Source organism: Balearica regulorum, chromosome 13 (genome assembly GCF_011004875.1).
Source record: "Balearica regulorum gibbericeps isolate bBalReg1 chromosome 13, bBalReg1.pri, whole genome shotgun sequence".
Lineage (NCBI taxonomy): Eukaryota > Metazoa > Chordata > Aves > Gruiformes > Gruidae > Balearica > Balearica regulorum.
This window is the reverse complement of record NC_046196.1, coordinates 22,409,346-22,433,249: the sequence shown is the minus strand read 5'-3', so window position 1 is coordinate 22,433,249 and position 23,904 is coordinate 22,409,346. Positions and strand designations below refer to the sequence as shown.

The following is a 23,904-nucleotide window of genomic DNA, read 5'->3' as shown; positions in this document are numbered from 1 at the left end:
CTGGAAATTAATTCATCAACTTAAAGACTCGAGACAAAATCAATCAATTTAAAAGCACGATGTTTTTGAGTTCAAGACATGCTAAGAATTAGAAGGAAAAAAATTTTTCATTTTTCTCAGAAATTAAATAAGCATCATGTCTTACTCTGAGAATTACAGACTAGCTAAATAAAAGGAAACGACGTTAGGATGTCAGACTGATCCCCTGGAAAGACGCTGAAGAAAAACACGAGAGTGTTCGATATCCGTATCCCCCTCCAAAACTGGCCTGCGTGACAGGAGCACCCTCTCCCAGCTTGGGGACCACTTCACAAAGCCACAGTCCTTTGCAGCCAAAATCCTCGGCTGTGGCTGACCGCTCTCCTGGCGTGGTTTAGGCTCACCTCCTTCTTCCCAGGCTCAACTATCCCCTCACTGCCGAGCAGCACAGAGGGGACGTGGAATGAAGGGTTCTGGTCAGGCCGTAACGCTTTGTCCCCACTGCTCCTTCCTCCCGCTCTGCCCCTGGTCCCTCCCAGGGGATACAGCCCTTCGGGAGCTGCTCCAGCGTGGGTCTCCCATAGGTCCCTGCCAGCAAACCTGCTCCTACGCGGGTTCCTCGCCACGGAGTCACAGCCTCCTCCGGGCGCATCCATCTGCTCCCCTGTGGTCCTCCCTGGGCTGCCAGGGAACCTCTGCTCCAGCACCCTCTTCTTCACTTACCTCGGTGTCTGCAGGGTTGTTTCTCTCGCATTTTTCTCCTCACTCCTCCCTCTCCCAGCTGCTGTGCAGCGGTTTTACCTTTTCTTAAATGTATTGTCAGATGCACCACACAGCTCTGGCCAGCAGTGAGTCCGTTGTGGAGCTGGCTCTGACATGGGGGCAAACCACACACACAGTTAACTCCAGCTGAATCCAGCTCTCCTCTACCATGTGTGCACCCAAAAAGGTCATGTCTCCAATGGTCTTAAATTATTGCTTACTCATTTCCCATTTTATATATATAAAATATATTTTTCTATTTACACCAGTAAACAGCTGTGGTCACAGACGGCATGTGATCTACTCTTGACACAGTAGACTTGACTTGCAAGAGGGGGACAAAACCCCAAGTTTGACAGCCCCTGCTCTAGAAAAACACACAGCTCTAACAAGGACCCGCTGCTTTCCATAAGGCACTCTAACTTTTCTCCTTTGAGCAAACAGCTAGTTCGTAGGAAGAGGATCAACGTGGCTAAATGTCTGTTAGGGACATTTTGAACAATGCAGTGCAGTCGCCTTTCAGCTCACTGCCATAAGCAGCATTTGCATCATGCAGAATCCATGCAATATTTTATTTATCAGAGCTGTACAAGTATTCAAAGGTAACAAAAAGCTCAGGATAGTTAAATTACTTGTAATAGCAGTTGGTGAGGTCCAGCACACTGGCGTACAGCCACGGCACAACCCGCCTCAATTCAGGAGAACGTCCACCGACTGTTCATTGCCCCACCGGTTCCTTGTGGAAAACCGTCACACGGAGCAGTTACACGGAAGAGTTACACCAGCCCCTGCGAGCAGGCCACCTTCCCACCCACCCGGGCCATCGCTGCCGGGGGGCACGTTCATTTGCAGGGGATCACTTTATTTCCACTCACAGCAACCGGAATCAGGAGCTTCCTGTACTCCAGGGGGAGGTAACGCTCTATCAGCACGTGCAACGGCATCTTGTCTGTCACCAGCCCTTGCCTTTGTTCAAAAAGAGGAGAGCACAGAAGAAACGGAGAATTCTTAGTAAAAAGCATTTCTGTTCAAACTCAGTGTCAGAGTAAAGTTTTTAAAGTTTTCTTGCAGTGACATTTTTGCATTTAGTAGCTGAAATGCTGCAGCTGCTTGCGATAGAAAAGCTACAGACTTCTATTTGCAAGCAAGTTCCTTGGGTGAAGCACTAGGTCAGGGCGCAAGAAGCAGGCACCAGCTTGCCTACATGTGAAAGCGGAGCAGGAGAGTTCCTGCAGACCAGCTGCCCCCAGAGCTATGTGTTTATCAGGGTCAGCATGCTGGGCCTTACTGAAATATGAGCTCATGGCTGTTAAATTCAGCCTGCCTGCCACGGGAGAAATTTTACCATTTAAACACAGGCACAGAATGATGCAACAGAAGCAAATAGCTTGTTACCCAGCAGATTTTTTACATTCCCAATTGGGAGGTGGTTGGCATTTTCCAACTGTGCAGGCCATGGAATTTTCTAGCACACCATTTAGCTGACTGGCCTGAAAAAAAATCAGCATCTCTTGGTCTTGTAGAAAGAACAAAAAGCAGCATTTATTCCTGCTTTTCTTGTGGAAGGAACAGAAATACTGTTCTTATGCATGAACCAGCAACAATTCCTCACCAGTGGAGACCAACAATAACAACTTGGAATAATGACTTTAAATAAGTGATGAATTTGTTTCAGGTCCCACAGAGTTTCACACGAACAAATCCCTTGGGGTTTGGTTGCCGGACATCATCAGTTCAGTCGTGAGGTGGGGGAGCCGAGCGCACTCACAGGGCGGAGCAGCATGGAGCGGCTCCCAGAGCAGCTCATCCAGGCAGCCTGCGGGGTGTCCATGAGGCAGCAGGATGGGGAGCAGCACTGGAGGACAGGCCAGCCCTGGCCTGCCAGGCTGCAGCCCCCTTTTCCTGCTCCGGAGAGGAACTGTCACTTTGAACCCTCGGATTCAGCTTTTGCAGAAGCCAAAGAGTGGGATTTTGTTTGGAAGAGTCAAGGCACATAGCAGGGCACGTGAAAACGCTCACGCTCTTTCAGTTGCAAGCACTTTTAGCATAAAGATTGCTCAGGGGTGCAAATGTGCGGCCCAGCCTCGCGCTTAAGTTACTCTGCTTTTCCTACCATTCATTTCCCAGCCAGAACTGCTTCACCCTTGCACACATCCTCCTCCTCTTGCTACTCATTCCTCAGACTCCTCCTGCACTCCCAGCCCCTCACTGCTCCCTCTTGCCCCTCCACCGCCTTCACCATGGAGTACAGAAACCCAACTCCACAAATGCCCCAAGGTCACGTGGCATCACGCAAAGTAAATCACAAGATTCCACACTTTGCTGTGGGAACACTCCTAGTGCACACCCTGGCAATGACAGTCTTACCAGGCTATCGGAGCACTACCAAACACTACTACAAGTTAACAACGACCCTCCCTTTACCTTCTCATGAGGAGTTCCAGGTCAGCCATCTCCACCGTCTTCCTCCGTGCGTGGCTGCTGTAAGCTTCCAGATCGCTGCTTAGCTGCTTGAAGTATTTCTCAGAGCTGGAGGAGAATTGAGGAGGGAAATAAAAATCAGGCTGTGGAGCGCGTGAACTTCTGCAGGACCAGTTGTGCTAGAGCTGCTCGCTGTGCAGGTCACACACAGCCCACCAGGGAAAACTGCGGGAGAAGAAACACTCCAGAGCCACCCCGCTCATGGAGAGTGCTAACGATCTCTGCACTGTTAGCTAGAGCAGATTGTGAATGGTGCAATTTGTACTGGCTGGGACAAAACCCAGCAGCTCCTGCAAGGCTGCGCTGGTCAGATACCCCCACAGCAGGCAAAAGCACCTAGCACAGTTCTGTCTCATTTTAATCAGACCTCCCGTGGCGCTCTCAGCTGAATGGGGAGGACTGACAGCAGCATTCCTGACAGGTTTGTTATTTCAGGAGAGAAAAGACTGGAAAAAAGACTAAAAGGAGTGGGAAGAGGAGCAGTTTGTAGCTGCTTACCATTTTTCAACAATTTTGAATGCCTCCCTGGACACCGGCATTTTCACGTAATGGCTAAACACCTTCTTTATCAAACTGCTTGCAACTGCAGGCTCACATGTTTTCCTCCGTGACGCTCTCGAGCTCTTTGGAACTGGCTTAGCCCGCAGCGGCTGCAGGGGAGACCTTGGAGGGAAACTGAAAATTAACGTTAAATGAACAAACACAGGGGAGAGGCAGAGAGCACCAGGCTGAGTTTCAAGGAGTAAGAACTACCTCGAGCTCTTAATTCTTTCCCCCTCCCTATTCTTCAAACCCCTCACACTCACGAGCTACAGTTTGCAAACAATTCACAGGGCATTACGCCTGGGGAGAGGCGATCCAGGCTAAAGTCTTCTGAGCGTGCTACCATAACAATTAATCAGCAAACTATAGTTTTCTCCAATACATAAACGCAGTTTTCACTCCATCCCTGTAGTTTTTACTCTCGAGGAAAGCAGTTTGATGCATACACAGGCCACCTCTGCCTCTGCAGACAGGACACTCCCATCTGCAGGGTATGCTCATCAATTTTTGTCTGTGGACAAGAGTCACCAGAAGCTCTTTTGATACAACCTTCTTCCACAGAACAGAACAACTTCTACACTATTATGAACATTTTGTTTAGTGGGGTTTTTGGGGTTTGGTTGTTTTTTTTCCTTTAACAAGGCTGTAACTCCCAAAGGAAACTCTGTTTGCCATTCTAAAGAGGAAGAATTGTAACATGAAGCAGGGAAGTGGAATCCCCAGATACACTCAGCAGAAAAGACCTGGAATCTCACCGTAACACATGCGAAATGCAGAGGGAGTGCATGTATCACTTGATTCTCTCCCCAGCCCACCTGTATGTTTCTCTGTCAGGCCCTCATGGGCCAGTGGAAGAGATCAGCCCCTGAGATGTGTACATGTAGTAGTGAGACAGAAACACCAGTTATGGTTACTGTTTCTGTGCCTCACTTCACCCGTTTGTGAATGATTATACATGAGTGTTGAGTTCACAGGATCAGGGTAAAATTGAAGTTTAGGGACTGTATGAGACTTTGGTGTTTCTAAACTGAAAGTACTATGGCTCTTATCTGGTAGAGCTGTTCACAGTAGAACTGTACCAGTATAAAGAGATTATTTTATAGCAGAATGCCTTAACCATAGCTTTCACGTGGTTACTGCTCCAGTACGTACCCTAGAGTATTCCTCAGGCTTTTAACCCGAGCATTGCTACCTCAAGGAGCAAGCAGGCCAACTCAGGCCCAGACTGCATTACATAAAGTGTGAACAAACCGTGCGTTTTTTAACAACTTCCTGTGGTCTAGACTCTGAACCTGTAATTATCATCATCATCTGTTATCTCAGTACAGCTTGAAAGCCTGAAAATCTGCCTATTAATGTCCAGAAACTCCTATAAAGAATGCGTGTCCAAATACACGGACTTCTTTTGCCAACGAGGACCAGCACTTTCTACAGAAGAGTTAATATATACATTCCCATATATATATGTATATTCACACATACATACAAAAAGAGCACGTCCCAGTGCAAAATCCCAAAGTGAATCTATATTCATTCACTTCCACTTAAGCAGAGCATCAAAGGCTCCTTTTTCTATTTTATAAATATTATATATATTTGCACAAACAACTGACAGAGCTGGGCTAGGCGCTCTGCCCCGGCACTTACAGCCCCAGACACTTCTGCCAGGCCATGGCTGAAGGCGACGTATACTTACTTGGGAGCAGCAGGCTTTGCCAGATGCGGAGTTGACAGCGGTAGCTTGTAGGCTGCAGCACGGACAAACGTGGGTGTCTTCATGGAAACTTCTAGGGCAGAGAAAAGAGTACTTAAGGAACTGAACTCTGTTTTCAGAGTTCCTGCAGCAAGCAGTGCCGTAGCAGCAGGCAGAAGCCCAGCCAGCTTCCCACACATCTGCTGGGGCTGTGGCTCCATGGCACCCTGAACCAGTGTGACTGCTGGTTGCGGCGATTCCACCCACCCCACTGCCTGCTCCCCTCCTGCCAGGTCCAGCTGGAGCTTCCGCTGCAGCTTCTTTTCCCAGAGAGAACTTCAAAGCGGCAAGCTACCTCATTGCCAACCTGCAATTGTGGCAAATTCTCCTGAACACAGGGACAAGCAGAGCAACAAAAATCACGTTACAAGGGTCAGGCTGTAAGCATCACCCACGTTCACAGATTTCCATCCATTCCCTCCAGCCAAGGCTCAGGTTATCGTCAGTACCTCACCTCTGCTTTGCTGTGAACTACCCACAGCAGTTTGCTCCAAGCCTAACCTGCATCCTCTAACTTCACTCTTGAACTTCTTCACTTCTTAACAAGCGAGAGCAGGAAAGAAAACAACGTAAACAGAACTGAAATACTGAGCAGCTTCCTGTCTAGAGGAGGAGCCGTCACGGAGGGCTCCTTGCCTGCCAGTTTCCCTTACAAGCTGAGTGTAATCCAAGAATCCAGCAGATCTGTTACGGTGTGAACTTCACAACCCTCCCCAAGAGCCAGGACACCCACCCCATTAGAGAAGACAAGCCCAACTACTGGAGGCCTCAAGTACTACTGAGAGTTAAACTCCACAACTCAAAGGTCAGGGGTGTCTCAGAGAAAGCAGAGCTGGGTGAACTACCACGGTTCCTCATGTTAGCTTCTTCTCAAGAAATATTTCTGTGTGCTGGAGGGACGGAGCAGGGTGCAGGGGAAGGGACTAGTTATACTGAGGTTTCCGAGGCAAGTTGTGTGACAAGAGTGCATAATTTTTCATCTTTTCTTCCTATCCTTGTCCATCGAGAGCTGTAAGATGCTACTCTTACTGTTCTACCCTATCAGCAGGGATCTCTCCATCAAGATCTTTAACACAGCTGCATGAATAGATGGAAAGATAAGCACATTGACACACGATTGTCCACGCCCTAAGAACACCTACAGCTTTCCTCATGACTAAAGCGTACCAGTTCAACTGTCATCTCTGTGCCTTCCACACCGCACAAATACATACGGGCATTGATATTCTCATGCCAGTTGTATTTCCCCACAAATGCTCAAATCCTGGCAACTGGATTCTTTTAGCATGTCCTTAGTTCAGTCTTTTATTTCAGGGTGTATTGTACTTCGAAAGACTTTAAGACCAGCCCCAAAAGACACCACTAAAACACACTCTGGGCATTTTCAAACGTGGCCTTGATGGAAGAGAACTGTCTGATACGTGTGTTCTTCCAAAAGGCACGAGTGCTCTTGGGGCAACAGAGCAGACTGATGCAGTGTCTGAAGAACTGTTTAGAAACAATACTTCCTCTCTGCTTTCTGGAAAGCCAGCCTAGTCTTTTGGTTAACTAGAAAGGAAATGTGTAACTACATGTACAAAACATGGGGTTCTAAATTAGGTTTCAAATCTGGAGTCACTTAAATGGCTGTGGAAACAGCAGTTCAATGTGAGGACGTTAAAAAGTCAGCCTGAAGTTAGGAGTCAGGAAGGAAAAAATGCAGGATATCGCTATGACACTGTATAACACCATTTGCACTCAGTTTTGTCTATTTGTGCACTTCCATTACCTTCACCTCAAAAAGCACAAGATGATCCAGGTCCCTGAAGCACCTGATGAGCCAGTAACCATCTGGCCCTAGGAACAGGAGACCAGTGATGAGTGGTGTCCCTCAGAGCTCTGTACTGGGACCAGTGATGTTTAACATCTTTGTCAGTGACACGGACAGAGGGATCAAGTGCACCCTCAGCAAGTTTGCTGATGACACTGAGCTGTGTGGTGTGTCGACACGCTGGAGGGAAGGGATGCTGTCCAGAGGGACCTTGACAGGCTGGAGAGGTGGGACTGTGCGAACCCCATGAAGTTCAACAAGGCCAGGTGCAAGGTCCTGCACGTGGGTCGGGGCAATCCCAAGCACAACTCCAGGCTGGGCGGAGAATGGATGGAGAGCAGCCCTGGGGAGGACTCGGGGCTGTTGAGGGACAAGAAGCTCAACATGAGCCAGCAATGTGCGCTGGCAGCCCAGAAAGCCAACCGTGTCCTGGGCCGCGTGTCCAGCAGCGTGAGCAGCAGGTCGAGGGAGGGGATTCTGCCCCTCTACTCCGCTCTGGCGAGTACTGCATCCAGCTCGGGGGTCCCCAGGACAAGAAGGACATGGAGCTATTGGAGCGAGTCCAGAGGAGGCCACGGAGATGATGCGAGGGCTGGAGCACCTCTGCTGTGGAGACCTCAGGCTGAGAGAGTTGGGGTTGTTCAGCCTGGAGAAGAGAAGGCTGCAGGGAGACCTTAGAGCCCCTTCCAGTCCCTGTTAAAGGGGCTCCAGGAAAGCTGGAGAGAGGCTGGTGGCAAGGGCAGGGAGTGACAGGCACAGCCTGAAGCTGCAGGAAGGGAGATGGAGATGGGATGTGAGGCAGAAATCCTTCCCTGTGAGGGTGCTGAGGCCCTGGCACAGGGTGCCCAGAGAAGCTGTGGCTGCCCCTGGCTCCCTGGCAGTGTTCAAGGCCAGGTTGGATGGGGCTTTGGGCAACCTGGGCTAGTGAAGGGTGTCCCTGCCCATGGCAGGGGGTGGAACTGGATGGGCTGCGAGGTCCCTCCCAATCCAAACCAGCCTGGGATTCTATGAGAGCACGGAAAAATTTCTCCAACTGCCTTCTGCTACTATTGCAATAGTTTTCTTACCTTCACTCTCAGCGTCTTCAGCTTCATCCTCAGTAGGCACTTCTCCTGGACTATCGAATTCTACCATGATAGCCTGGTCCTCTAGTTCATCTGCTTGTTCAACAGCTTCTTTTAATGGCTTCATCCCAGATTTTTCAGAGGAGGAAAAAGCATGAGAACGCCTGCCCAGACTTCCAGCTCCAACACCTTCAACAATCTCATGCTCTAGATTTCCAGAACAGGAAAAATATATCACTGAAACAAGTATCATAGCCAAAATTTCAGAGCACTCATAAGAACCCAACTTTCCATTCCTGACAACCTATTACAATCCTATCTTCAAGGATTAGGATGTCAACACGCTAAACTAGATAAGCTAAAGCACCGATGAATCCTCAATTTTTCTCTCTGCATCTAGGTGTGCAGAGGTCACATGAAAAAAATAGCACTTGGTAATGTAGAGAAGCCCATGAGATTTGAGAGAATTTTTTATCTGAGCTCCTTTTAAATGAGCTTCCTTTAATAAGAAATTTTATCTGAAAAGAAGTCTTGCCAAAGCCTTAGTGCTGCATGTTGAACGCAGAAGACCAGGCAATTCGGGAAAAGTAACTGGGGAGATCCTGATTTGCCTACACACTCAGAAGGTCTCCAAATTTTATCAGTCTTTGCCTGATTCTGGAACTTCCACTAGTAAATTTTAATTAAAGATCCCTTCTGCAATTAAATATTTCTAAACACTATTGCCAATGCAACTTTGGTTTCCATTTGAGCAGAATGCAGTCTTTCAGCTTAAAAACATCAAAATTAGTTTGATATTTTCCCAGTATTGAGCCCAGGTTCCAGAATGCAAAGAAAGTTAACAAGCCTCTGTCCCAGCACTGATGCCAATAACGCAGCTGGAAAGGTCTTTGGCATTAGAGATAATCGTCCATATTAGAGGTTGTCCTCACCAGCTTCGGGAGAGCCTTGGTGTTCAACAATGCCTTCTGCTACTCCCTCTTCCGAAGGGGCCGTTTCTGTTTCGACTCTGGCATTCTGTGCAGTGGCTATCTGCAATTCTGCTTTTTTGGTCAGTTTTTTCTCCAAATGTTCAGAATATCCAGCATTTGCATGATGCTCTGCAGCTAAAATAGGAAATTCTATCATCAGTCTTACCTACAAAGAAAACCCCAATCAACCACCAGCATACAGTTTAACAATCGTGGACATTTACTCGGAATAAGTAAACTCAGCAAAGGGTATAAGCCATAAACAAGGGAAGCAGATGCAGTTGCTTTCAAAAAATTTTACACCTGAGAAACACACAACTTTGTTTGTTTGCTCTATAGCCACCTAATCAGGGTGCTTGTCAGATCCTGATGAAGGGATTTTACTTAACAGTAAGTAGAGCGCCTCCAGATCTGCCATCTCTATTCTCACTTTTGGTGATTGTTTGAAAGACCAATTTCTTTTCCTTTAAGTCCCTTTCCTTTCCCTGGAGTTTGTGCTCAGATTCTCCTCCCCATTTCCTCAGTTTTTCTGAATAAACAATTTTGGAAGAGGTACATTGCACTACGAAGAGGAGAGCACCTAGCAGCGGTTTTAATCATCCCAGACAAGCCTCTCGCAGGCAGGATAAGGAGAAATAAATGGACACAAGATTTGCACATTGTTAAAAACTTCTTCTACAGAGGTAGCTATTGAGGAGTACTTAAATACTGCCTTTCCCTACATAGTACAACTACAGTCAGTAATACCAATCTCACTAACCACTGGGCTCCCTACACCTACGCAGGGCACAATCTTGCCCAAAGTGAAGTGAAATATTAGCTAAGTTTTGTGAGAAGACAAAAGCTCAACTCAACATTAGGACTGCCTAAGGCAGATGGGCACCGGTGGATCTCCCATGCTACTGGTTCCCTGCTGGGATACAGTACTTTCCCAGTGGAGTACCAGATGCTATCAATACAGTCAAGCATCATTTTTACCAATTTCTTCACCTGTTGCTAGCAGCAATACCTCCTGAAGTTGGGTATAACCTGCCAGTGCTGGTTGCTCCTCTCTAGTCTCTGCACTGGCAGATCAGGGAGCTGTTTGTTTCAATTTGTTTGCTGAATCACCTCCTCCGCGCGGCTCAAGGCTTTGCTTTTTAAACTTCTCATATTTCACTCTCACAGCAATTGTCTTTTTTCCAGGCTGAGCAGTCCTTATCTTTAGTCACTCAATGTACAGCAACTGCTCCGTATATTTGATTATTATTAACAGTAAAACTGTTTTTCTCTGCACCTTCTCTAGTTCTGTTAAATCTATTTAGAGACGGAGAGGTTAGAACTGCATGTAGTATTTAAAAGATGAGCATGATAATCATTTCTACAGTGGCACAGTGACATTTTGTCATCTCTTCCTTTCGTAACAATTTTTACACATTATTTGCTTTTCTGACCATCCCCCAAGCTTTGAGCTGGTGTTCACAGAACTGTAACAACTCTGAATTGACTTTCATCAGTCCCAAGAGTCACATCCCATTTAAACTTCACACTCCACAGGTGCACCCATGTAAAACTAAACAGGACAAAAGAATCCAGAAAGATTACAGGTTGCCAACCTTACGCAACTGTAAATTTAGAGGTGCAGAATATCTGCTACCTTAACAAACTACTCTAGAAGAGCTGTTTAAAACAAAAGGCTGTATTATCATGATAAAAAGGCAATATAACTAATTTTGCTGATATGTTTTATTATGTGCAAGCAAGTCCTTACAGGCACTGCAAGGATTCAGTTTAAAATTCTAATAAGAACCAAAACTGCCGGTGCTGCAGCCAGTTCAGTTTCCATACTGCCGTCAAGTAATTCATGTGAAACTTCTGACAGGTAATTAAGACTTGGGAAAGCTAAACCCACATGACAAGGGTCTTCTCTTATTTCCAGACACTGTCAAAGGAACAATGGGAAAGACTTAAAAAGGATCCTAAACTGGAGTCTGGAAAATGAAATTCAACAAAACAGGAATTTGTGTCCGCAGATACCCAAAGCTTTATGTAAGGACTGGGTAACACCTGCTGCCCTCAGCATCCGTGCAGAGTTTTTACCATCTTATTCTAAGGCAAAAGGATTTCAGAGAAAACTGAGAAGGTGCTTGTGAAAGCAGGCAACCTGCATGACTTGCTCTCATCAGAAACAAGGCGGTATTAAGGCCCAACCTGCTAGTGACAATCTTTGTTAGTTAAGGGAGGGCAACCTTCAAGCCCTTGTCTTAAGAGATGCTAGTTAGTACTGGAGAAAGATAATGGCCAACATGGCTTAAATAAGTATTAAAATGTATATAAAAAGAATGGTTAGCCAGACATATGCCTTGCCAAGAGGGAGCTATTCCTCTTTCTTATGGGAAGATGAGCAATACTACGAACCTACCAAGAAATATGAAAATTTATTCCATTTGCAGTCACTGTGACTAAGGTAAATACTGACAAGAAAGCACACGAGCAAGTCATAGCCTACTTTTAGAAAGCTTGTCTGGAAATGCTCACAGTGTCTCTGATTTGACTTGAATTTATCTCCAGCATCTACTGCACAATGAAGTCCTAATTTTACTCTGCAAGTCACCTGAAAAACTCTTGAGTTTAATCTGATTAAAGAACTCCACTTCCTTGCAACACTGAAAGTGCTTCTTACCCTGTCTGAAAATCTCTTCCTGTTCCACTTTGTTCACTGTATTAACCATCTCTTCTTCTGCATCGCTTACATCTAGGTCTTCAATTATATGGGACACAACTTCTCTCAAAGATATGCTGAAAGATCTCTTAGGCTTTAGAGTGACTGGGGATCTCAAACATTTACTTGAACTTCTGGATGGCAAAGAGGAGCTCCATCTATTAACAGCTAGAAATTGAGAGCATTAACTTGCCCCCAGGATCTTTTTAAACTTTCTTTTTGCTTTCCTGGTAAGTAAAAAAAACCAACCAAGCAGAGAGAGGAATACACACAAGAAAATGCTCTTACTTTACTTGAAACAGTTTAGGGAGTTTGCATTGTATCTTAGGAACCAGTTGGGAAAGCCCCTGCAACTATTTTTCTGTTCACGCTAAAGAGCAACACTGACATCAGCCACCTTTGGTGAACCTGCAGAACTACGTAACCCTTAACTTTGAACATTAATGCCTGACAAACTCCAGCATCTTTACAATCCACTCTCACTCCCCTACCCTTCCTCCCATTTAATCCAGTCCCCTATTCCACGTCCTCCACATTCTCTATCCATTTCCCCTAAAGTGCCTACCATTGGACCCTTCAGAGCAATTAACCTTTTCCTGTTGATCTCTTCCCTTGCCCTTTCAAAATAACTTGTCCCACCAAACTTGCCACAGACAACCCTCCAAAAGCAACACTCCACCAGGAATTAATTAATTTCTAAGCTTTCCACAGCAAGAACTCTTCTCCAGGCTTGAGCAGTACTGAATACACCAACCATTCTTTAAGTATTGTTTCTGTGGCCCTTTTGACAAAAGATCATAAAAAACCTCAATGAAAAAGAAACATTAGCTGTCCATGCTTCATGGAAAGCATAAGGAGTTTGGATTGAAGAACTGCAGGAATATTATTTACTACAGCAGCTCCTGTCCTGGCTAGCCACCCCAGGGTCACTAAGCAGAAAATTTTAAGAGTTACAACCATGCCTTGGGGCCCGAGGAAAACGTGCTCCCATTACACAGCCAGGACAAGGTATTTACAGGGAAATGAATGCAGAAGAGACACCAGACACCAGGGGAAAACTGGCAAGTGACAGGACATGCAAAGCATTGGTGCAGAGTGACCAGGAAGGTGACTACCTGTCAAAGGGATTAAGGCCCTGGAGACAGCTAAGCGGTTAGCTGTGACACAGAAATCACCTTACCACGCTAAAGATCTACACTACTCACCTCACAAGACTCCTCCTGACTCCTTACCTCACTGTATTTCTGACCAATTTACAGTGTCCACTTCTGGGCTGCCCCCAGCACAAGAGAGGGATGGACATAATGGAGGCAGTCCAGCAAAGGGCCATCAGGACAGTTACGGGACTGGAGTGTCTCTCCTAGGAGGGAAGGCTGAAAGGGCCGAGACTGCTCAGCCTGGAGAAGAGAAGGCTCTGGGGGGGATCTATCTCATCAATGCATGCAAGCATCTGAAGGGAGGGTGTAAAGCAGATGGAGCCATGCTCTTTTTAGTGGTGCCCAGTGCCAGGACAAGAAGCAACAGACACAGACTGGAACACAGGAGCCTGTCTGAACATAAGGAAACACTTTTTCCACTGTGAGGGTGAATGAGCACTGGAATAGGTTGCCCAGAGTTTGCAGTCTCCATCCTTGGAGACAAGTAAAAGCCGCCTGGACACGGTGGCCCTGCTTGAGCAGGGGGGTTGGAGACCATGACTTCCAGAGGCGCCTTCCTACCTCAGCTGGGCTGTGACTTCAGATATCACCTGCTAAGCCCCAAGTGCTAAGCCATAGTACTCACTGCCAACCACCACCTCTTCCGGAACAGAAAGCTGCTCCACTGGGTTACTCCGCCGGGAATGATCTTGCTTATCTTCTCGCTGATTTGTGGGTGTTTTTGGAGATAAATGAGTGATTCCGTCAACATGCTCACGATCAAGGATTAAGTCCTCAGAATATCTTTGGGTCCTTCCCTCCTTTGTGCCCACACTGGATACCAGGCCCACCAGCCCTGCTTCCTCTTGAGCTGCATCAGAAATCTTGCTTCTCTGGGCTGAAGTTTTTGAATCCAATAGCTGTGGTTCAAGAGCAGAAAGCTTATTTTGGCTCTGTTCATCAAACCGAGGCTGAACAAAGAGCTCCGTGTTATTCAGCATGATTTCCGCATCACTCGTCAGCGGGGCTGTTTGAATCCCAGATGCTGTATGTGAATCCACAAGATAGTCCTCTGCTGTTTAGATAAAGTTTTAAAACCAGTTTTATGTGAGGACTTGCATAATTCAAGATTTAATTAATTCCACCAAATTTTATTCATCCTCCACAGATCAAACTTCAGCGCCCCAAACTTTCTCTACCAAACCATCTCCCCAGCACCCACAGTTATGGACACGATCCCAAACAGGATACGATTCCTGTGGTATAAATCACATGTGGGTGGAGCATGTATTTAAGTGCACAGAATCAAAGCAACCACAGATGCAGAACCTCATTCTAATCACGCCTCCAAAATTACACTGGATTTCTGCGAATGTGCCTTTAAATTATAAAATACAGACCACACTTCACTAACTGCTTCTAAAAATCACCTTCTCTAAGGCCCTCCCTCCTGCAACAGAAGTAACGACACAAAAGAAACCTTTTCTCTTCAGCATGTTCTGTTCCACTCCGCCTTCAAAAGCTTCCATGTCAATAGCTTTGTGACTTTTTGGCCTCCGCAGCAAGCCTCTCTTTTCAACAGTGTCTGGTGCGATCAAGGAACCAAGAGACATGCGAAGAGATCTGTAAAAAGAGGAGGCAAGAAATAGTTTTCTGAATTTACACACTCCTCTTTTACTCTCAGATTACACACATGGTGCCACTAGCTGTGGGACATTTCACAAACCTCTTAGCTGGGGTAAATTTCCCAAATGAAGTCCACATTAAACAAACAGTTTAATTTCATGGTATCACCTAACATCAGGATATGTATCCCAGAGATCAGGTAACAGACTGGTTTACAGCCTCCTGCCTTGAGGAGGCTGCAACAATACATCTCACAAAAGATTCAGGAATTTTAAATAACCAAAAAAAAAAAAAAAAGGCAAAACAAGCGTTTGAGAGTAAAGATGTCCTCTAGATGCTGGCAGGGTGGCAGGAGGACTTCAGAACAAGTCTAAGAAGCTGCTTAGTATGAGAATTCGCAACAAATACAGCTACCAATACACTGCAATTCTTATGAGATGGGAGTTGAGATAGAAACATGCAAAGGATGGGAAAAGATGTATCTCAATGTGCATATTTTGCATCTTAAAGAGACTGGTCATGTTCAGCTACCTCCCATCCCTCTCTCTAGGCAGCCAAATCAAAAGGGGGTTCGGAGGATTCTCAGATAGAAGTACAGAATGCAGCCCTATGAATCACCTTGCATGGCACCACAGGCAAGGGCTGCAGCGAGAAAGGTGAAATAAATTGCCAACCAGGGCTAGGATCATTAGCAAAGTACACGGGCAACACAGGAAAAGAAGTTCTTTGACTTGCAAAAAAGGTTTTGAAGTCCAGGGAAGTTGGACTAGACTGCATAGGTGGAACTGATGTGATAAGTCAATTAACAGGCAGAGATAATATTCTAAGGTATATTGTGTACTGATTTAATGCTGGAAACATGAGAACGAAAGGAAAAAAAAGGAATGATCCCAACAAGTAAAAAGAGGAGCAATTGTAGCAATACAAGCTGGACCAAGCTGGGCATGCAGTGCAGAGCCAGAGTTTCTGAAAATCACAAGGTATGTGGTGTAACACCTTCAAATTCCATCACCAGAGTGGAAGATGATTGTGTTTAGTAATAACACAGGTCTTAATTGTGAACTTATCTATACTGTTCTTCACAACCATAGAGGTGATGAACCAAGGCAGCTATAGTTAAAGACATTTTTGTTTAAACTCACCGAGCTAAAGCAGTGCTGTCCAACGTTGACTGAGCTAGAAAAAAAAATTGTGACACATTAGTTGAGAAATTACCTTCTACACAATCGTCTACAGGAACACCCCAATGGATCTTTCTCTCCCTAGAGTCAGTTATGTTATAATCCTCAAAAGTTACATTTTGGCAAGAACAGAATTAGATGACAGGTTCACTTTACAATTTCTTGTCTGCATTTCAGAAGGGTAATAAAACAGTTATTTCAAGATAATTTAATATGGCACATGCCCTCACACTCAATAATATTAATCTTACCACATCAATAGCAAGATGCTAGGCTAGGGCCTCAGTCACAACCACCCTTCAGCAACCCAAACCAAACATTAAAGCAGCTGGAAGCTTTAGAAGTACAAATAACTACTCCGCAGATTGCCGGGGAAACTGTAACTCAAACCTGTTCTACTCACAAAGTCCCCAAAATCCAAAAGCAGATCTGAAGAGCAGTGACATAATCACACTCATATTAGAAAACACTACAGCACACCTCCTCTGCTTTTACAGAGCTGCCTGCATCTTATCAGAACGTGTTCAGGCTGAAGAAAGTTGAATTTTTGACCGCTGGTGAGTCGGGGTGGGATTCAGCTCCAGCTTAAAATATCCCAACACAGGTGTGTCTGTTGCCCATGGCGACAAGCACAATCAAATGCGTTTACTTTAGGGTGAGCTGAATCATGGTCCAGACTCCAGTGACTGGATCTCCCCTAAACTTCAGGGGGACTTCAGTTACCTAGCGTAAACACAGACACAGAGTGACTACAATTTGGAGCTGAGGTACCAGTGTCTGTACCTTGGCGCTGAATCCCATCCCTGAATTCTACCCCAGTTGCTGCTGCCGATAGGGAACGTCAACCAAGGTGAGGTGTTCTATCTGCCTCTGTTAAACTGCAACTAAAATGGAAGTTATATTTACCAAATTTGCAAATTTATGTTTAAAGGGCAGATTTATCTCAATATAAAACTATTTCTTTTATAAAAGTACAAGACCTCTTTTTCTCAGGCAAGAAGTTTATAACTTATTTGATATAATTGCAACAAAATTATGCAGCTTGTTGTATTTTCAAGTTTCTGAAACTGAGGGGAGGACAGGGGTTGTTTCCCTTGGAGACACTTCAAAACTCAAAGAGCACCAAGTTGGAAAAACAGTCAAGAAATCATATACAGTCAGGGCAGAGCCTGCAACTTGGCTCAAAAAGGCTTATTTTAAATTTGATAGGAAGAACTTTCACCTTCTCTGCTATCCTCTTTGCACAAGATACTGCAGTCCTGCTCCCAAACGTACAACTGTCCAGCTGAGAAGCTACTAAGAACTAAACTGCAGCAGATGAAAATCAGTTGACAGCAAATGCAGCGCTGAAGAAGGTAATTTTTGACTGCAGCCTCACCTTGGTTCTGGGGAAGTCGTTTGTCTGCCGCTCTCTCAAATTCAGAAATGCTGAGTTTCTTTCTCTTCTTAGTCATATGGAATGTGGCGATAGACGTGTGCTCAGGAACAAGGTCTGGCAGTTGCATTTCCACCCTGCCAACACAAACCAAGCCTTTAGCAAAGGACAGCAGTATCACTTGGCTACCCTAGAAAGCTCCCTGTAATGTCACTGAAAAGCAAATTAACAGTTACTTGCCCTTGCTGCAGCAGAAGTAAGGAACTAATCAGTGATCAGCCCAGCAAATGCAGGAACATGTCCTTCCCTCCCACTAAATCAAAGTAAATTTCACAAAGAGAATCAAAACTTGAGTGTATATTCAAAACAACGGAGCTGAGAAAGATCAGACTAGAGGGAAAGCTTGGACTTCCAACAAGCTCTGTAGCGCTCTCCTCCTAACAGCACACAGGAGCAACTCGGTTTGTCAGTCATTACATGAAACAACATTAGGTATCACAAAGCACACTGGCACATGGAATAGACACATAATATCCCAGTGAGGCACTGGATGTGGCTTCAACATCACAGGAATGGTAAGGTGGTCAGGTTTACGGGTCTTTTCCCCACACAAAATACATTCTCTACTAGGCAGAAACATGGCTAAGTTTCATTTCTTAATAAGAGCATAACGTAAGCCTAAGCATTAGGATTTACTGGCTTGTAATGGGGAACAAATGAAAAGCAGCGGGGGAAAGAAAGATCATTGATTTTTTTGCATTTATCCTGGAATATGCTATTACAACTAGAGAAAGCAGTGCCTTCCCAAATTCAAGAAAGTTCACGTCAACTAAGGGAAGGTTGTGAGGAAGGACTGAAAACAAAAAGTTTGTATCTGTTTAAATTCAACGACTAGCTAACATATGGAATGTAAAACCCTGCAAAGATCCAATCATCTTGTCTTTGCAGTTAAGGCCAATGAGAAGCACATTCAAAGACGTTCAAGAACTACAAGCAAAAACCAGAAGGAACTAAAATAATATTGCTTTTTTTTTTTAATTTAAAAAAATCCAATCAAATAAACAAGCTACCACACTTACAGAAAATTCAGATGTTTTTTCCTCTACAAAAAAAATCAGAGGGATAGAAGTTTGCTTAATATTTTACATGACCCGTTTAAGGTTGCTTAGGGTCAACGAAAGAAATCACATTATTTAGAACCATCTATTCTGCAGTAAGCAAAACTGCGCACGAGTGTGGTGACAAAACTGGCTAAAGCAAATTAAGGCCTACCACCACTACTGGCTTTCTTCCATTTCCTAACAACGTGGAAGTAAACAAACCACACTTCCGCCTCTCCAATTCAATCAGGCCTGGTAACTTAAAGTATTAACAGAAGCTAAACACAAATAGAAGCAGCTGAGCCTCAGGCAAACCTCACCTCCAAACCACCCCACAGAAAGGAAGTTACCCCAAAACAAGGATGAGCAAGAAGCAGTAACACCATAAAAAGCTACAGCAGCCTGTGTGCTGAATACAAGACACAGCAGTCACTCGTTACACCTCAGTATCATCAGCACACGGCCTGTAGCCTTAGGGAGATCCGACAGCTTCTATTTTAGTTATCAGCCACAGACAACTAAGAAAAGTAGGCTTCCGTCCAGGAGACTTACTGCATCCAGCGCTTCCACGACAAAAAAGATGTTAAAAGTCTGCATTTAAGAAAAGGGACTAAGCACAAACCTGCAGTATTTACTATCCAGTCCCCTGGTCCCAGTGATTCCTATGTGACTTTTAAAGCCAGAGAGGTTATTTCTGAAAATCCCACCTGCCAATGCAATTCTGATCACCGAAACAGAAGTAAAGAAATCCCGCTTACCATTCCTATCACAGGAACTGCAGCTATACCTGGCAATGTAAAAAATAAAAGTAAAAATTAAAAAAAATACTTACGTGCTGGAAATCCTCTTCGATGGGAGTTCTGATCGAGCTTCTTCTGTTTCTTCATATGTAGATATCTGAGGTGCTAGAGGTGAAACTTGAGGTTCTGCCAACAAACCAAAACATTTCCTTTCCACAATTCAATCCAGCCAAAACACAGCAGTGTCAAATCAACACTACGTTCTGTAAATTACATTTAAGGAGTTAAAATAAAGACCCGGTGAAAACTATTTGGGTGAAAACTAGCAAGGCTGGCACGTACAGTGCCAAAGCCAACGGTGATAAACAGCAGCACGGGGGTCCCACATGCTGCAGCAGAGCTGAGCTGAAGTCTGCAACAATTTACACCTGATTCTACAGCTAAAGGCAGCAACAACTGTTACACGCTTGTTCACCAGGGTGAGAAGACTGAGTGAAGAGGATTTTCAAGAATCTGTTTGCATCAGTGCATGACCTGGTCTTTAAGACAGAGCTGTATCTCATGACCTCATTCGGCTGCCGCTGCAGCAATTCCTCTTTTACCTGAATCAGTCATACAACGGTCTGGATTTCTGTTCCGGATAACAGGGTAAGAATGATAGGCTATAAAAGAACACCTCCTGTTCTCAACTCCACCAAAACACTGTCCTTCTGTTTTCCCCCAAAAGAAGATACTTACGGGTCCGGATGATTCTCTTGAGCATAACCCGTGGCGTGTCATTGCTGAGATCAGGGAACACAGCTGGTCTCTGCTTCACCAAGGTGCTTCTGCCAGATTTCTCCTTTCCTGAATCAGATACGGCCTAAAGAGAAAAATCAGAGACATACAAGTCAAAAATCGTATTTTCATCATTAACGATGACTCTTAGCAGCAAAAGTATTCATCATCCATCTTCTAATAAGAATCTAAGCTAGCTAAGATGAAACATTTTCCAAATTCCCCAAAAGAAATGGGGCACGTTGGCACAAACAACGCTGGCAATTCATTCCTGGGCGGCAGAGAACTCACAACGGCGAATCATCGCGGGGGGGCGGGGGGTGTTAACGCACAACTCTCATCGCAGACAAAAGCCTGAGGGAGTTGAAAGCACAGCCCACAGCACAGCCCACAGCGCTTCGTCCCTCACCTAAACCAACCCGAAACGGGGAAACGGAGGAAAAACACAAGGGGAGGGCGAGGCTGTAACGGCCGCGGCTAGTCGGCGAGCACGAAATTCAGGCGCTTCCGCCCATTTTCCACGTTTAAAGGCGAGCAACGGCAAGGGAGCGTCCTCTGCCGCCCCGGCCCTGCTCCCAGGGCCTCGCTTCCCCCTCGCACCGAACGGGGACGGGCGAGCAGCACCAAGCCACCCCCGCGGGATGGCCGGTCCCGACGACTCCCCCCCCCCCGCCAACCCCGCGGCGGGCCCGCCGGACCCTCCCTATCCGCCACCTTCGCCGCTATCCGCGCCGGGTAACGGCCGCTGCGCCTGAGGCCGCGGCGGGCCCGGAGGCGGCTGTCGGCCATGGCGGGGGAACGGCCCTGACAGAGTAACGGCCGCGCCGCCTCCCGCCAGCCGCGTCTCGCGAGATCTCGCCGCGCGGCGCCCCACGGGAGGGAGGGGCGTGGCCTGCAGCGAGGGGCGTGGCCCGCCGCGGCGCCCCCCGGGAGCGGTAGTCGGCAGGGGCGGGGGCGCAGCGCAGTGTGGGGCGGGTAGTTCCGGCGCGGCGCCGCCGGCGCGGTGCATTGTGGTCCGCGTAGTTCCGGTGCGGCCGCGGCGGGCGGCGTTGGCGGGCGGCGAGAGGCCGCGGTTGGCCTTGTGGGAGCTGTAGTTCGGCGGGGGCCCCCCTCGCCCGCTCTCCCCGCCGCCGGGGCCGCCCAGGGGTGTCCCCCCCTCCCCGGGAGGCCGCCCCGCCATGCCGGGCTTCACCTGCTGCGTGCCGGGCTGCTACAACAACTCGCACCGCGACAAGGCGCTGCACTTCTACACCTTCCCCAAGGACGAGGAGCTGCGGCGCCTCTGGCTGAAGAACGTCTCCCGGGCGGGCGTCAGCGGCTGCTTCAGCACCTTCCAGCCCACCACGGGCCACCGCGTCTGCAGCGAGCACTTCCAGGGCGGCCGCAAGTCCTACCTGGTGCGGGTCCCCACCATCTTCCCGCTGCGCGGCGTCAACGAGCGCAAGGCGCAGCGGGCGGCCCGCCGCCCCCGCCCCGCTGCCGCCGCCGCCGCCGCCGCCGCCTCCGCTGCCGCCGCCTCCGCTGCCGCCGCGCAGGGCCCCGGTGGTGCCGCCGCCGCCGCCGAGGCCCCGGCAGGGGGCGCGGCCGAGGACGTGAAGCCCATCGACCTGACGGTGCAGGTGGAGCTCGGGGCCGGGGCGACCGCTGGGCCCGCTCCCGGTCCCGGGAGGCTACCGGCGGCGGCGGGGGAGGAGGGCCCGGTGGAGGGCGGCCCCCCGGACCACTCGTACTCGCTGTCGTCGGGCACCACGTCGGAGGAGCTGCTGAGGAAGCTGAACGAGCAGCGCGACATCATCGCGCTGCTGGAGGTGAAGATGAAGGAGATGAAGGGCAGCATCCGCCGCCTGCGCCTGGCCGAGGCCCAGCTCCGTGAGGAGATCCGCGAGAAGGACCGGCTGCTCCACGCCGCCAGCGCCGGGACCCGCAAGCGCCACGGCCTCTGAGGGCCGCCGGGGCCCGGCCCGGCCCAGGGGGATGCCCGGCACGGCACGGGGCTCTCCGCCCCGGAGCCTCTGCCACCCTCGGTGAGGTGCCCGGGCAGAGCGGAGTCGGGATGGGCTGCGGCCCCGCCGCCCCCGGCTCTCGCTGCCCGGTCCCTCCTGCCCCCCGACGAAGCAGCCCCCCAGCCAGGCACGCCCGCGCCATCGGATTCCCCTGCCTAGACGGGGCGGCCGCTGTCAACTCGGTGCCGAACCCCGTTATCGATCTGACATTACCCCAGAGCTAGCACTGTGGGCGCCCGCCGGCGTCCCGTCTGCGCCGGGCCCATCAGCACCCTCTCTGTGCCGGCAACGGCAGAAAGCGCTTCTAGTGTAGATGGGACCCGTGTCACCACTAAGTGGACTTAGGGTATTGGTTTTCAGCAAATAAACTCGCTGTGTGTGAAGTGAGGTAGCAGCAACACTACCCCCTGGAGAAGGCGTGTCTGAAAGCGCGGCTGGCGCTGTACCCTTCATAGGAATGAACAACGATGTCGTGTTTGGCCTCGCGTAGCAGAGGCACGAGGAAAGCTTTAGAAACCCTCTCAGGGTGATGTGTTTCTTCAGTAAATTACTGATGCCATAAAAGACTGCTGTTTCTAGCGTGAAAGAATCCCCAGATTAAAAAGAGTGCTCTTGTACTATGTAGTTTTTGCTTTTTCTGCAGTACATACGTATTTGTTACAGATGTCTCGATGCTCTCAACACTAGTAAGGATTACGATCTGGTGCAAAGAACCCTCTGGCATTTGATGGCTGTAGTTTATCTCATTGGCTTAAGAACTCCCTCTAATGAAACGGAGGCTTTGTAACACGTCGGAATTTAAATCCGTGGCTTTTGTTCAGAGAACCAGGCTGAAACAGAAGCAAAGCGAGTTTATCTGCAGTGGTTGCAAACCCTTGCTGTCTAATCCTAACCTAGTTGGCATGACTAATAATCTGTACATTAGGCAAGACCTTCCTGAAACGTGCTTGCGTGTTCTAAACTGAGATTTAAGAGTATTGTAACAAATCTACGTGGAATGAGTGTGTAGTTTCTGTTTCTAGCCAGCATTAGTCCCCTCACTTTCAGTGACAGGAAACCAAATCAACGTTGGCTAGAAAGATGGTGGAGTGAGGGTAGCAAGGCTGCCAGTCCAGCCTGAATCTGTACTTCCAGGTTAGCCGGTGGAACAGATGCCTCGGCGCTGAGGAGGAAGAGAGTATCTGGTCACCTGCGTAGCTCTGTGGCGATGCGCACTTTGGGGGTACGGCTTCGATAGCGATGGATGTTGAAAACAAAAGGCAGTTCACCACAGTGTGCCCATAAATACATTGGAGGGAGGAACGCCTGCGTGTCTTCCGGGCCTGTGAGGTCTTTCTCCTGTCATCAGAGTGCATTACACTTGCTAGATTGGAATGTCAGTTTTACTAAATTTTATAGAAGTATTTTCTAAATGTAAAATATCTTTAGTTTGAAAATATTGTAATCTTTGTAACACTGGCTAACGTAGCTTTACAACTGTCCATTTCGATACTCTGTGTGAGCGAACAAAAGGGCACGGTGTGATTTGGTAGCCGGAGGTTTAGCTATTGATCATGTAGCCCGTTCAGCTAAAGGCATCGGTTGTCACAGCCTGCTATGTGATGCATGGGTCATTTTTCTATTAGCGTGTGTACTGAGTTGGATGGTCGACCGTAAGGATACTACAGGTCTATTCACGTACTAAGTATTTCCCATTATTTCATTTTAATTTATTTTCTCCAATCTGATATGTAGCTCTTAACTTCAGCTCCGCGGTATACTGATTTTCCTGCGAGTCGAGTAAGCAGCAATTATTTTTTTTTTGGTTGGTTGGTTTGGTTTGTTGTTTCTCTTTTTTTTTAGGGAAGGCAGATACCTGCTACACCATCTGATTTAACATATGTAATTGGTCCAGCAGATCTA

The 23,904-nt window shown here is 47.5% G+C and overlaps 2 protein-coding genes across 7 annotated transcripts; one reads left to right on the top strand and one right to left on the bottom strand.

The window, feature by feature from the left end:
- Positions 1 to 1,301: 1,301 nt before the first annotated feature.
- CENPT (centromere protein T) lies at positions 1,302 to 21,522 on the bottom strand. 6 transcript variants are annotated; one of them, XM_075765257.1, is made up of 14 exons: positions 20,714 to 20,870; positions 19,961 to 20,084; positions 19,315 to 19,408; positions 17,386 to 17,519; positions 15,969 to 16,002; positions 14,681 to 14,823; positions 13,847 to 14,275; positions 12,026 to 12,232; positions 9,325 to 9,498; positions 8,396 to 8,599; positions 5,462 to 5,552; positions 3,721 to 3,885; positions 3,166 to 3,270; positions 1,302 to 1,707 (listed from the first exon to the last, which is right to left on the bottom strand). In XM_075765257.1, exons 1-14 carry the CDS (start codon positions 20,786 to 20,788, stop codon positions 1,584 to 1,586), a joined length of 2,103 nt encoding a protein of 700 aa, XP_075621372.1. In that variant the 5' UTR covers positions 20,789 to 20,870; the 3' UTR covers positions 1,302 to 1,583. The 6 variants fall into 6 exon arrangements, with proteins under 6 accessions (XP_075621372.1, XP_075621375.1, XP_075621377.1 ...); XM_075765262.1 differs by lacking the exon at positions 20,714 to 20,870 and adding an exon at positions 21,394 to 21,522 and having other exon boundaries at positions 1,444 to 1,707; positions 3,721 to 3,897; XM_075765258.1 differs by lacking the exon at positions 20,714 to 20,870 and adding an exon at positions 21,192 to 21,333 and having other exon boundaries at positions 1,444 to 1,707; positions 3,721 to 3,897.
- On the top strand, positions 21,041 to 22,085 carry THAP11 (THAP domain containing 11). Its single transcript, XM_075765263.1, has one exon. The coding sequence runs from the start codon at positions 21,178 to 21,180 to the stop codon at positions 21,940 to 21,942; it is 765 nt and encodes a 254-aa protein (XP_075621378.1). The 5' UTR covers positions 21,041 to 21,177; the 3' UTR covers positions 21,943 to 22,085.
- Positions 22,086 to 23,904: the final 1,819 nt, after the last annotated feature.

What these genes read in the sequence shown, in the direction of transcription:
- CENPT (XM_075765256.1), bottom strand. Translation starts at nt 20,788, where the DNA reads ATGGCCGACAGCCGCCTCCGGGCCCGCCGCGGCCTCAGGCGCAGCGGC. An exon ending in GAACATGCTGAAGAGAAAAG is followed by an intron (nt 14,276 to 14,680) that starts GTTTCTTTTGTG and finishes TTATCTAAACAG; the next exon opens with CAGAGGACTATCTTGTGGAT. An exon ending in CTGGAACTCCTCATGAGAAG is followed by an intron (nt 1,708 to 3,165) that starts GTAAAGGGAGGG and finishes TTTTGAACAAAG; the next exon opens with GCAAGGGCTGGTGACAGACA.
- THAP11 (XM_075765263.1), top strand. Translation starts at nt 21,178, where the DNA reads ATGCCGGGCTTCACCTGCTGCGTGCCGGGCTGCTACAACAACTCGCAC.